Below are 13,843 nucleotides of genomic sequence, written 5' to 3' on the forward strand. Positions count from 1 at the left end.
CGCGCGCGCATGTGTGTGTGTATTCGTGTGTGTGTAGAGGATGAGGTATGTGTGTGTTTGCATGTGTACTGTAGGAGCAACGGAATATTGGAATGTGCGGGTGTACACACACACACACACACACACACACACGCACGCACGCACACGCACGCACGCACGCACGCACGCACACACACACACACACACACACACACACACACACACACACATATATATATATATATATATATATATATATATATATATATATATATATATATATATGTCATCGTCAGGAAAAGGGATAGGCAAGATGTACGTGTAACAAAGACCATGTGCGGCGCCGAGTGTTGGACAGACCATCGCCTTGTAGTCTCGAAGCTGAATATTCGAATCCAGCCCAAGAGACGCCCCCAAGGCCAGAAGGCTCCAAAACGGCTTAACATCGCTAAGCTGAAAAACATCACCATCAAACAGTCCTTTGTGGAGCTGCTGGAAGATCGTCTGGAATCCGCCTCTCTGGACAACCAGAATGTGGAGTCTGACTGGAGGACCCTGCGTGAGCTGATCTATAGTACAGCTTCAGAGACCCTGGGACCCATGACCAGAAAGCACAAAGACTGGTTTGATGAAAACTGTGATGAAATCAAGCAGCTTCTGGATGAGAAACGCCGTCTGCATCAAGCCTACCTGAGCAACCCAAAGTCCACATCAAAAAAGGATGCGTACGATGCCATCCGCAGGACTGTTCAGCAAAAGTTACGCCAGATGCAGGATAAGTGGCTGAGTGACAAAGCTGATGAGATCCAGGGATATGCTGACAGACACGATATGAAGAGGTTCTATGATGCCTTAAAAGAAGTCTACGGCCCCACATCCTCAGGATCATCCCCCCTCCTCAGTGCAGATGGGAATACCTTGATCACCGAGAAGGAGAAAATTATCGAACGCTGGGCTGAGCACTTCAACAGTGTCTTAAATCGCCCTTCCTTCATAAATGATGAAGCCATAGACCGTCTCCCACAAGTCCCCATCAACGAAACACTGGACGATCCGCCAACACCTCTTGAGACCCAGAAAGCAATCCATCTGCTATCCAGTGGCAAAGCACCTGGCTCAGACTCCATACCAGCAGAGGTCTACAACGATGGAGGCACTGTGCTGACTGAGAAGCTCCATCAGCTGTACTCACTCATGTGGAAAGAAGAGATGATCCCCCAGGATTTCAAAGATGCATCTATCATTCACTTGTACAAGCGAAAGGGGAACCGGCAAGCCTGTGATAACCATCGGGGCATTTCCTTGCTCTCCATCGCAGGCAAGATACTTGCCAGGATCCTACTAAACCGCCTCACAGCACACCTTGACCAAGGTCATTTGCCTGAGAGCCAATGTGGATTCCGGAAAGAGCGCGGAACCACCGACATGGTGTTTGCTGCAAGGCAGCTGCAAGAGAAATGTCAGGAGCAAAATGCTGCTCTGTTCTCCACCTATGTCGACCTCACCAAGGCCTTCGACACCGTGAGTAGAGAGGGACTGTGGAAGATCATGGCCAAGTACGGATGCCCTACCAGCCGCCGTGGCGAAGTGGTTAGCGTCGCGGACTGACGGCTGGGAGGACGCGGGTTCGAATCCCAGCGGAGGTGGGTTTTTCGGCCCGTGGCCGGCTCCTACCCAGAGTTGAGTGTGCTGTGGGCTTAAATGGGGAGACTGGGACCACACAGTCGAGTGTCATCCACTTCAAGGATGCGTCTTTGGGTGTGTTGCTCTAATTACCTGACCAACACTGCAAGTGTCTGTATCTCTCGGGCCTGGTTAACGCCGGGATATCATTATGACAGGAAGCGTAGAGTACAGCCTTGTCACGCAGTCCCAAACCAAAATGGACCTCCATAGCAACATCGTCATCATCATCGTCATCCTCCTCCCCCTTCATCGTCATCAATATAAACAAAATAGTCTGAAAGTCTGTGAGCTTTCATGCCCTGCTCTCATGGTGACCTCAGTTTCGATACCCCTCCACTTCCGTGCTTTGGGTGAGTCCTGTCAATGTCGTCAGTGTCGGCAGATTCATGGGGGGGCTGTTGTTTGAGGGACGTGGTGGCGGTCTCCACTCTGGGAGAGACGCTCGCTCAGTCTGGCTCCGCGACTAAGCCATTATTGTCGTTAGTAGGGGGCTTAGTAGGTGGTGTCCTAAGTACGTTAAAACAGAACAGGCACCACTGAACACCACTGAAGTGACTCAGCAGCAGTGCAGGGTCTCCTCTGGTGTGTGGCCTCCAGGCGACCTAACATCGATGGTTCCCTGTGGACTGCCGACGCTGGGACTGCGACGGACGAACCCGGGTGTGGCCGTGTATGGGGGAATCTAAATGAGCGGCGTGGGAGTAATGCCACTGAAACGGCGCAGATGATGGGGCAGCAAAAAAAGAAAAAAAAGAAAGAAAAAAAGTACGGATGCCCTCGGAAATTTATTTCCTTGGTCAGGCAATTCCATGAAGGCATGCAGGCTCGAGTCCAGGACAATGGCGAAACATCTGCTCCTTTTGCTGTCACAAATGGTGTCAAGCAAGGCTGCGTCCTGGCTCCAACGCTGTTCAGCCTCATGTTCTCTGCAATGCTTACTGATGCCTTCAGAGATGGCGATGTTGGAATCGACCTAAAGTATCGAACAGATGGCAAGCTAACTTGATGGCAATTAATAAACTTGATAATCATCAAAATATAACTTGCGATGTGCCAGCCAACTACAGAAGCAGTGAGGTAGCCTATGTGTCATCAGTCATGTACGCACAATCACTTCGTTCCACGTAGTACAAAGGGATTATTGGTTTGTTCCCTTCTTTTGCGAGTATGGGTCTGAGAGACCCACGAATTACGAATAAGGGTACTTAGTGTTTTCTCTTCTTTGGGGAGTATGGGTCTGTAAGACCCACAACGTAGGAATGCAGGTAAAAATTTTCACAATCACGTAACTGATTAACTAATCAGTTAAAGTGTACATTAATTTACTAAAATGATGCATATGTTGTGACAACAAAAGTCATGAAATTTCAAATTAATCGGACACCAAATATATTTTAAAGGCATTTTTTAAGGCAAAAATGGGTCTGTCAGACCCACAAAGTACGGTGAAGGTTAAGTGAGATGCAGAACAGAGAATTCCAGTTAAAGGAGCTTAATACTTAAAGCCCATTTGACGAAATGTTTATTGTTTTTATTTTTTGTTGCTGTCTGTATAAATTGCTTGCTCACTTGTATTTTTGACTGCTCTGCTCTACATACTGTGTCACTATCCGTTCATTTTATTCCACACTTTACCACAGAGAAGAAGAGTACCTCTTACAACGCCAAAAACAAAAGGAAGCACTTCGAAAGCAAGAAGAAGAAGAAGCCAAAAACACACAAGACACTGGTACCACTACACCTCCACCACCCCAAGACGCCACGACCACAGTTATAGACTTTGACGAAGCTGAAAACGTCACTGCCACCGAACTCGAGGTTGGCGCCGACGGCTCAGGAAGTGGTGAAGAGTCTGTGGTCATCGCTACAGCAGCTGTGTCGACTTCAGCGCCGAGTTCAGCTGTGAACAAGACGGAGAGTTCCGACAGCGCCATCATCAACCACATCTATGAGATCTACAGTTCTCTGACCTCCATGGAACACAAGGTGAGAAGGGAGGTTGTGGAGGGGGTGGAGGAGAGAGGTTGAAAATTGATGGGGTGGGGGGTATGGATTACGTGTGTTGGGTTTGTGGGTGGGTGGGCGATTGCAGATATCATTTCAGTTAGTCAGTCAGTTAGTCGGTCAGTCAGTTAGTAAGTTGGGTTGGTTGGTTGTTTAATTAATTTGTTTGTCAGCTGAGAAGAGCACAATGCTGAAAAAAACTTGCAACAAACCGATTCTGTAAAGTCGTCACCATGCTAACTGTGGTATACATCGTAATAAAGCATGCTGCTGCACTGTTTCAGTGCCTCTTTTCTGACAGGAAAAAAAAAGATAAAAGAATGAATAGCAACGTAGTTGATATGTTTGTCACTCAAACATTAACAGAACAGTACATGCTTACCTTCATCTTCTTACACAAAGTTGTGAAGTAGAAAAAAAAAATTATATGGAGATGTCTTTCCCCATCGCCTCTCATTCATTTGGTAAATTATCGGAAATAGTTGGAGGGAGGGGGGTTCTGATATCAAGGAATTCTTATTTTCTTTATTACTATTTCACTGGACCTTGCACTTGGTACAATCTCCCTTTTTCGCTTCGTCAAATCTCTGCACTCAGCTCGTTCAAGCCTGGGTTAATACCACCATCTTCCCATGATATCTTATTCTTCCTTCACTTTCTTTCCCCTTCAGACTCTCTCTAATCCCAATCCCCCGTCTCTCTGTCTCTGTCTCTCTGTCTGTCTGTCTGTCTGTCTGTCTGTCTGTCTGTCTCTCTCTCTCTCTCTCTCTCTCTCTCTCTCTCCATTCTCTATCCCCGAATTCCGTCTCTCTACCTCTCTCTTTTTCTCTCTTTCTCTCTCTCATCCCCACACCACCTCCACACCACCACCACCCCCTCTCTCTCTAACCCCCACACCTCTCTCTTTCTCTCTCTCACCCCCACACCACCCCTCTCTCTCTCTCTTTCACCCCCACACCACCCTCTCTCTCTCTCTCTCACCCCCACACCACACATCTCTTTCTCTCTCTCTCTCTCACCCCCACACCACCCTCTCTTTCTCTCTCACCCCCACACCACACCTCTCTTTCTCTCTCTCCCACCCCCACATCATACCTCTCTCTTTCTCTCCCACCCCCATACCACACCTCTCTCTTTCTCTCCCACCCCCACATCACACGTTTCTTTCTCTCTCTTTCACCCCCACACCATCCCCCTCTCTCTCTCTCACCCCCACACCACCTCTCTCTCTCTCACCCCACACCACCTCTCTCTCTCTCACCCCACACCACCTCTCTCTCTCTCTCTCTCTCTCTCTCTCTCTCTCTCTCTCACCCCCACACCACCCCTCTCTCTGTCTCTCTCTCTCTCTCTCACCCCCACACCACACCTCTCTCTCTCTCTCTCACCCCCACACCACCCCTCTCTCTTTCTCTCACCCCCACACCACCTCTCTCTCTCTCACCCCCACACCATCCCTCTCTCTCTCTCTCACCTCCAAACCACACCTCTCTCTCTCTCTCTCACCCCCACACCACCTCTCTCTCTCTCTCTCTCTCTCTCTCTCTCACCCCCACACCACACCTCCTCTCTCTCTCTCACCCCCACACCACCCCTCTCTCTTTCTCTCTCTCACCCCCACACCATCCCTCTCTCTCTCTCTCTCACCCCCACACCACCCCTCTCTCTCTCACCCCCCCCCCCCACCACCACCACCTCTCTCTCTCTCACCCCCACACCACCCCTCTCTCTTTTCCCTGCTTTTTCTCACAAAACCACGATTCTCTGCCAAATGTATTCTTGATCCGACAGCTGCTGAACTGTGGTAAAATAAGATCAGTGTGGCGACATGAGTATGAAGTGCACCCGCTACGTTTTGCGTACTTGTCAATCATGTAATAATTTTATTTTGCTGAAAAAAAACCGAAGAATTAATAATAAAAGGTAACTGACATAGTTACTTACCTGTAAGCTCTGTCTTATCTCAATGAAGTGACGGCCCTTTACTGACAAGCATCACTCGTCAGCAACAGTTAAAGGGATTAGGTATTCAATCATTCATTCATCCATCCATCCATCCATCCATCAATCCATTCATTCATTCTCAGTCCCTCTCTCTTCCTAACCAGCAAGTGGAGTGATGACCTGGTGGAAACACGTCCGCCTAGGAAACGAGAGAATCTATGAACGCACTGATTCCATCCTCACACTCACCAGCATTTTTCTCCCCTCCACTTGACTTTGAGTAGTAGTCTGGACGCTAGGATGAGACGATAAACTGAGGAACAGCATGTGGGTTGGGCACGTAAACGAACCCACTGCAACGAATTTGTTGTCCCTGGCAAATTTCCGCAAAAAATGTCCACTTTGATAGGAAAATAAATACACTTGCAGACAGGAAAAAAAAAGGTTGGCGCTCTCATTGTAGTAAAGAGTCCTCCCTAGGGAGATAGCCCAGATTTCGCACAGAGAATCCTGTTGTGACAAAGAGTAATACAGTACAGTACAGTACAGTACAGTACAGTACAGTACAATGCAATACAATACAATACAATACAATGATAAGGTATGCGATAACGTGCAATGCAATGCAATGCAATCGAACACAATGCGATACAATGCAATGTAATGCAATGCAATGCAATACAATGCATCCTCTCTCACACTCCTTCTTTTTCTCTCTTTCTCTCTCCTTCTCCCACCTCCCCTAACCCCCACCTCCCTTCCTCCCCACCCTCCACATCAAAATCACGATCTTTTGCTAAACGTATCCTTGATCCGTTAGCTGCTGAACTTTTTTTCCTATCCAATCCAATCCAATACAACACAACACAACACAATACAATACAATGCAAAGCCATGCAATAAGACAATACAATGCAATACAATACAACACAACACAATACAATATCATGCAACACAATCCAATACAGTACAGTACAGTCCAATAAAACACAATACAATGCAATACAATACAATACACTGCAATACAGTACAATAAAACGCAACACAACACAACATAACACAACACCACACCACCACATCACAACACATCACAACACACCACACCACACCACACCACACCACAACACAACACAACACAACACAACACAATCCAATCCAATCCACCCCCCAGGTAATGGAGCTGGGCAGCAGCCTGACCATGGTGTCCTCAGAGCTGTACAGACAGAGGTCCGCCCTGGTGGGGGTGGAGGACAAGGTGGAGGAGCTCCGCAGGGCCCAGAGGACCCTGGCCATGAGGTCCACCATGCACGGCTTCAAACTGACAGACCTCGAGCAGTTCAGAGGTCAGTGAGGGGTGGGGGTTGGGGGGGGCTTCAAACTCTCCGGCCTTGAGCAGTTCAGTAATGGGGGATAGAGATGGGAGGAGAGGGGAGGTGGTTGAAGGAGGGAGGGGGGGCGTGGTCATGGGGAGAAAAGAGCGAGGGTTGGGGGATGGGGGACGGGGGGGGGGGCGGTTAATGAGGCTTCAAACTGTCCTACCTCGAGCAGTTCAAAGGTCAGTGGGGAGGGGGGAGGTAGGCATAGGAGGAGAGGGGAGTGGATTTGAAGGAGGGGCGGGGGCGTGGTCGTGGAGAGAGAAAAGGGAGTGTTGAAGCAGAGGGGGGAAGGGGGTGGTGGGGGGTGGGCAGGCTTGAAACTCTCCAACTTCGAGCAGTTCAAAGGTCAGTAAAGGGGGTAGGCATAGGAGGAGAGGGGAGTGGGGTGAAGGGGGGGAAGGGCGTAGTTGTTGAGAGAAAGAGACAAGAGGGAGGGTTGAAGCAGAGGGGGGTGGGGGTAGGAGGGGGAAGGGGGCTTTGAACTGTGCAACCTCGATCAGTTCAGAGGTCAGTAGGGGGTGGGGGAGGGGGGCAGGAATAGGAGAATAGGATGGGAACAGCAGTCACACGCCAGACCCATGATAGACACATTGATCTTCATTTCCACTGATGTTCAGCAGTCAGTCAAGAAGTTTTAACACAACCCCCCCCCCTCCCCCCTGCCCCACCACCACCACCACCACCACCCTTCCTGCTCTCCAGGCCAGGCAGAGCTTCTGATGCAGACCGCCTCCACCGCCCTGGAGCAGTTCGAGGGCAAGCTGGAGGTGTTCAAAGACCGCGTCACTGAGCAGCAGGACGAGGTGCAGCTCATGCGCAACGTCTTCGGTGGCCTGGAGCAGTCCAACAACGAGCTGCGCGCCGCAGACGCCTACAAGGCGCACGACATCCAGGAGCTCAAGCGAGGCGCCCAACAGGTGGGGTTCCGGTTTCAGTTTCTCAAGGAGGCGTCTCTGCGGTCATGACAAATCTATATATTATACGCAAACACCACACATCTGCTGGGCATATAGCTTGACCAGCAGTGTCACCCAACGCCGCTTGGTCAAGTCCTTGAGTGTATGCGTATAATATTTGTGTATGTCTTCTACAGTGGTGTGTGTGTGTGTGTGTGTGTGTGTGTGTGTTCCAGAAGACAACGCTTTTGTTACCACGAGTTCTTTTTTTCTTTTTTTTCCAGTGCGCCTAGTGACTGCTGCACACGGGACCTCGGTTTATCGTCTCATCCGAATGTCACAGACACTCAGTTTGGTTTTCCAGTCAGAGTCTGGAGAAAGGGCGAGACCGGGATTCGAACCCAGACCCTCGCGGACACTATAATTATTGGCAGGTAAACGTCTTAACCATTCTGCCACGTTCCTTCCAGGTGGAGACTCGCCTCAACAACCTCTACCACACGTTGGACCGCTACGTGGGAAACATCCGTTGGGACGTCAAGACCTACCTGGATCACGTGTGTGACAGCAACCACCTCGTCTGTTGATAGTGATGTTGAAGAGGAGGAGCTTGAGGAGCAGCTTGAGGAGGAGGTTGAGGAGGAGGTTGAGGAGGAGGTTGAGGAAGACAGTTGTACATTTTGAGGGGAGAGGGGTGGGGGCTTCAAGACCTATGTCAGACCAAGTGTGTAACAGCAGCGTCCTCGTCTTTTTATGGTGATGATGATGATGATTATGAGGAGGAGGAGGAGGATGGGGAGGGTGTGGAGGACAGTTGTATATTATGAGGGGAGGGTGGGGGGGCTCGAAAGGGGGGAGGGGGATGAAGACCTGCCTGGATTACGTGTGCGACAGCAACAACCTCGTCTGTTGATGATGATGTGGAGGAGGACAATTATAAATTATGAGGGTGGGGGTTGGGGGGAGGGCGGAGTAGTGTGAGGTTTAAGGGACTCCAACACCTGGATTGGACTGGTCCACGTGTGGACAACCTCATTTATTGATGATGATGATTTATGATGATGGTAATGAGAAGGAGGAGAAGGAAGAGGAGGGAGGAGGATAGTAGTATATTATGGAAGGGGGGGGGGGCGGGGAGGGGGCAGTGGGGGTAAGGGGGAGGAGGGGAAAGGAGGTGGCGGGTTGTTAAGACCTACTTAGATCACGTGCGCGAAAGCAACAACTTCGTCTGTTGGTTTATAATGAGGAGGAGGAGGGGGGGGAAGAAAAGGAGGACTGTTGTATGTCATGAGGAAAGAGGAAGCGGGAGAGGGGAGAGGAAGAAAAGAAGGACTGTTGTATGTCATGAGGGGGGGGGGGAAGAAAAGGACTGTTGTATGTCATGAGGGGAGATGAAGCGGGAGAGGGGAGGAAGAAAAGGAGGACTGTTGTATGTCATCAGGGGAGAGGAAGGGGGAGAGGGGAGAAAGAAAAGGACTGTTGTATGTCATGAGGGGAGAGGAAACGGGAGAGGGGAGGAAGAAAAGGAGGACTGTTGTATGTCATGAGGGGAGAGGAAGAAAAGGAGGACCGTTGTATGTCATGAGGGGAGAGGAAGCGGGAGGGGAGAGGAAGAAAAGGAGGACCGTTGTATGTCATGAGGGGAGAGGAAACGGGAGAGGGGAGGAAGAAAAGGAGGACTGTTGTATGTCATGAGGGGAGGAAGAAAAGGAGGACTGTTGTATGTCATGAGGGGAGGAAGAAAAGGAGGACTGTTGTATGTCATGAGGGGAGAGGAAGAAAAGGAGGACTGTTGTATGTCATGAGGGGAGAGGAAGAAAAGGAGGACTGTTGTATGTCATGAGGGGAGAGGAAGAAAAGGAGGACTGTTTATGTCATGAGGGGAGAGGAAGAAAAGGAGGACTGTTGTATGTCATGAGGGGAGGAAGAAAAGGAGGACTGTTGTATGTCATGAGGGGAGAGGAAACGGGAGAGGGGAGGAAGAAAAGGAGGACTGTTGTATGTCATGAGGGGAGGAAGAAAAGGAGGACTGTTGTATGTCATGAGGGGAGAGGAAGAAAAGGAGGACCGTTGTATGTCATGAGGGGAGAGGAAGCGTGAGGGGAGAGGAAGAAAAGGAGGACCGTTGTATGTCATGAGGGGAGGAAGAAAAGGAGGACTGTTGTATGTCATGAGGGGAGAGGAAGAAAAGGAGGACTGTTGTATGTCATGAGGGGAGAGGAAGAAAAGAAGGACTGTTGTATGTCATGAGGGGAGAGGAAGAAAAGGAGGACTGTTTATGTCATGAGGGGAGAGGAAGAAAAGGAGGACTGTTGTATGTCATGAGGGGAGAGGAAGCGGGAGAGGGGAGGAAGAAAAGGAGGACTGTTGTATGTCATGAGGGGAGGAAGAAAAGGAGGACTGTTGTATGTCATGAGGGGAGAGGAAGCGGGAGAGGGGAGAAAGAAAAGGAGGACTGTTGTATGTCATGAGGGGAGAGGAAGCGGGAGAGGGGAGAAAGAAAAGGACTGTTGTATGTCATGAGGGGAGAGGAAGCGGGAGAGGGGAGAAAGAAAAGGACTGTTGTATGTCATGAGGGGAGAGGAAGAAAAGGAGGGCTGTTGTATGTCATGAGGGGGGCGGGGGAAGAAAAGGACTGTTGTATGTCATGAGGGGAGAGGAAGAAAAGGAGGGCTGTTGTATGTCATGAGGGGAGAGGAAGAAAAGGAGGACTGTTGTATGTCATGAGGGGAGAGGAAGAAAAGGAGGACTGTTGTATGTCATGAGGGGAGAGGGGAGGAAGAAAAGGAGGACTGTTGTATGTCATGAGGGGAGAGAAAGTGGGAGAGGGGAGAAAGAAAAGGAGGACTGTTGTATGTCATGAGGGGAGAGGGGAGGAAGAAAAGGAGGACTGTTGTATGTCATGAGGGGAGAGGAAGAAAAGGAGGACTGTTGTATGTCATGAGGGGAGAGGGGAGGAAGAAAAGGAGGACTGTTGTATGTCATGAGGGGAGAGGAAGAAAAGGAGGACTGTTGTATGTCATGAGGGGAGAGGAAGAAAAGGAGGACTGTTGTATGTCATGAGGGGAGAGGAAGAAAAGGAGGACTGTTGTATGTCATGAGGGGAGAAGAAGAAAAGGAGGACTGTTGTATGTCATGAGGGGAGAGGAAGAAAAGGAGGACTGTTGTATGTCATGAGGGGAGAGGAAGAAAAGGAGGACTGTTGTATGTCATGAGGGGAGAAGAAGAAAAGGAGGACTGTTGTATGTCATGAGGGGAGAGGAAGAAAAGGAGGACTGTTGTATGTCATGAGGGGAGAGGAAGCAGGGTCGTAGGCTGCTTGGGTGGGGTTGGGGGTGGGGGATCAAGACCTAGCTGAACCATTACTGTTGCGACAGCAACAACCTCGTCTGCTGATGGTGGTGAGGAGGAAGGAGTATGAGGAGAAGGAGGATGAGGAGTAGAACACTTGTATATCATGAGGGGGACAGGGTGGGGGATGGGTGCTTCAAGACCTATGGAGGACCACGACAGCGACAACCTCATTTGCCATTTTGTTGTTAATGATGATGGTGATGTTGTTGATGATGATGATAATGAGAAGGAAGAGGAGGTGGGGGAGGAAGAAGACAGTTGTACATTATGGGTGGCGTGGGGGGGCTGAGGGGGGCGGGGGGGGGGTCATCAAGACCTAATCGGATCACGTGTGCAACAGCAACAACCAACCTTGTCTGTTGGTGATTATGATGATGTGATGAGGATGAGGAGGAGGAAGAGGATGAGGACAGTTGTATATCATGACGGGAAGGGGGGGGGGGGGGGCATCATGTCCTAAGTGGACCACGTGTGCGATGATGATGATACTGATGCTGATGCTGCTTAAGTTGAAAAACGTACCTGGTCGACGTGTGCTATACAGCAACAGCCAGTTGGTTATGATGATGATGGTGATAACTGCTGGACATTATGTGAGTGAGGGTGGGGGGATGGGAATGAGGGGGGTCATCAAAACTTTTCTATTGTTCAATGAATACTTTTATGTGTGTACCTGTCTCCTTGGTCTTTATGCTGTCAGTAGTGTCAGAGAGACTCTGCAATGATTCCACAGGAATATCCCAATGTGTTGAAACAATGGGGCCATTGTGTTGTTGTTGTTGTTGTTATCCCTCACGCTCTACAATATGGGTCAAATGTAAATATTGTTTCTGTGTGTGTAAATAATGTGTGTTGCATACTGTTGTTAGCGGCGACTACCTCATTGCCAAGAAACAATTGTTCGAAAACTACAGAGGTACATGTTTTTTTTTTTTTCCTTAACCAACACATCACCAGAGAAGGTCTTTGTGGGATTTTGTTGTTGTTTTTGATAATGTTAGCCAGGAGAATCGCCATTGTTATCACCACACAGTGTCTCCAGTAGCAGGAACGTGTGGGGGTTCCAGAAATGCTCCATGTTCAAGTCATGTTACTTCACGGTTTTGCTCGAGGCATACATGTCTGAACATTATAGCTGAAAGAATACACTTTAAAAAAAACTTTCAGGGGTACAACTTTTTTGAATTCGCAATTAATGGTCACGTTTACTACACTTGCAGATCGTTATATAGGCAACCTGAATCTGACCTCAGTTTGTTAGAATAGTTATATATGCATTATACATCTGACCTCATTTTGTAATGATGACTATTTACGAAGTCTAGCAGCAGAATATGTTGGAGAATACTTATATTCATCAAAAAGACAACAGGAACTGTGAATGAATTTCAAAACAGGAGACCACTTTCCTTTTTTTTTGGTTTGCTTTTTTTGTTTTATTTTTTTTGTTAATACAGTGTATTCAGAAACAACGGAGCCATGTTGATCATTTCATGGCAGATAAAACATAATTATATTACAAATTTAACATTGTGAAATACACAGTGATATTTGTTGTTGGTTTATACAAAATTCGTGTTGGTTTTTGTTGTTGTTGTTGTTTTCAAATTAAATATGATTTAATAAAATAGAATTTTTTTTTTTTTTTTTTTAAGACATGAGACTTTTGACACTTTGCATAGATTGCTGGATGTCTGTATCAAAACACACACACACAGAATATATTTCATGCGTTCTGAGAAGTTTTCAGAATCCAACTTCCTGATTTCGAAACGGGTGTTCCAATTGGTTATTTTGTGTTTGCTACTTTAATTCAAATAAGTTCAGCATGCCGAGGTCGTCGTGAGGGCCTTGTTTCACACCTTGGCATGCTTTGACACATGTGACAGGGCTGGAGGAATGTGGAGAACATTTTTTTCTGAGGTGCAGCGCCCCTATCCCGTCTCTTCATGGGGCAAAGGGCAAAGGAGAGCAAAGAAAATCACGTCATCAAATTTCTATTCGTCTCAATACTATCAGAAAAGGTTGGCTTTCTGTATGTTTTGCTTTTTTGTTTGTTTGGTTTGGTTTTTTTATACACAACCATTCCTCGTTTTTTTTTTATTCCCAGTGACTGTATAAACACCCAAAAATTTTGTAATAATATAAACTTTCTGCAAAAAGGTTCAACATCACATGCTGTCGGAATGGATTGTAACAGCGTTTCGCAATAATCTAGTACCATGCAGGTAGTTTGTGCGACATCTCAAGACGAGCTGTTGTCTTTTAACGACAAGACTTACACAAGCTTTGAGTGAGTCCTGTCAAAGGTTTTCAGTCTCGGCAGATTCATGGGGGACTGTTGTTCGAGAGACGTGGTAGGTCTCTACTCTTGGGGAGTGGAGGGGGTGCTCACTCTGGCTCTGCGATTTAGCGATTATTGTCATCTGTTGAGGGCTTAGTAGGTGGTGTCTTCAGAACATGAATCAGAACAGACACTGCTGAACACCACGGAAGTGACTGGGTACCAGTACAGGGCCTCCTCTGCTGATGCTGGGACTGCAATGGATGAATCCAGGTGTGGCTATGCTAAGACTCGGAATGAGTGGTGTTGGAGTACTGCCA

The 13,843-nt window shown here is 48.2% G+C and overlaps 1 protein-coding gene across 1 annotated transcript in view; it reads left to right on the forward strand.

The window, feature by feature from the left end:
* The window catches only part of LOC143300484 (uncharacterized), a 15,914-nt gene extending 7,203 nt beyond the window's left edge, over positions 1-8,711 (forward strand). The window contains exons 3-6 of the mRNA XM_076614192.1: positions 3,306-3,651; positions 6,785-6,956; positions 7,692-7,906; positions 8,356-8,711. Coding sequence (XP_076470307.1) covers positions 3,306-3,651; positions 6,785-6,956; positions 7,692-7,906; positions 8,356-8,472 — 850 coding nt within the window. The 3' untranslated portion in view covers positions 8,473-8,711. The remainder of the gene's footprint in view (positions 1-3,305; positions 3,652-6,784; positions 6,957-7,691; positions 7,907-8,355) is intronic.
* Positions 8,712-13,843: the final 5,132 nt, after the last annotated feature.

Source organism: Babylonia areolata, chromosome 26 (assembly GCF_041734735.1).
Source record: "Babylonia areolata isolate BAREFJ2019XMU chromosome 26, ASM4173473v1, whole genome shotgun sequence".
Lineage (NCBI taxonomy): Eukaryota > Metazoa > Mollusca > Gastropoda > Neogastropoda > Buccinidae > Babylonia > Babylonia areolata.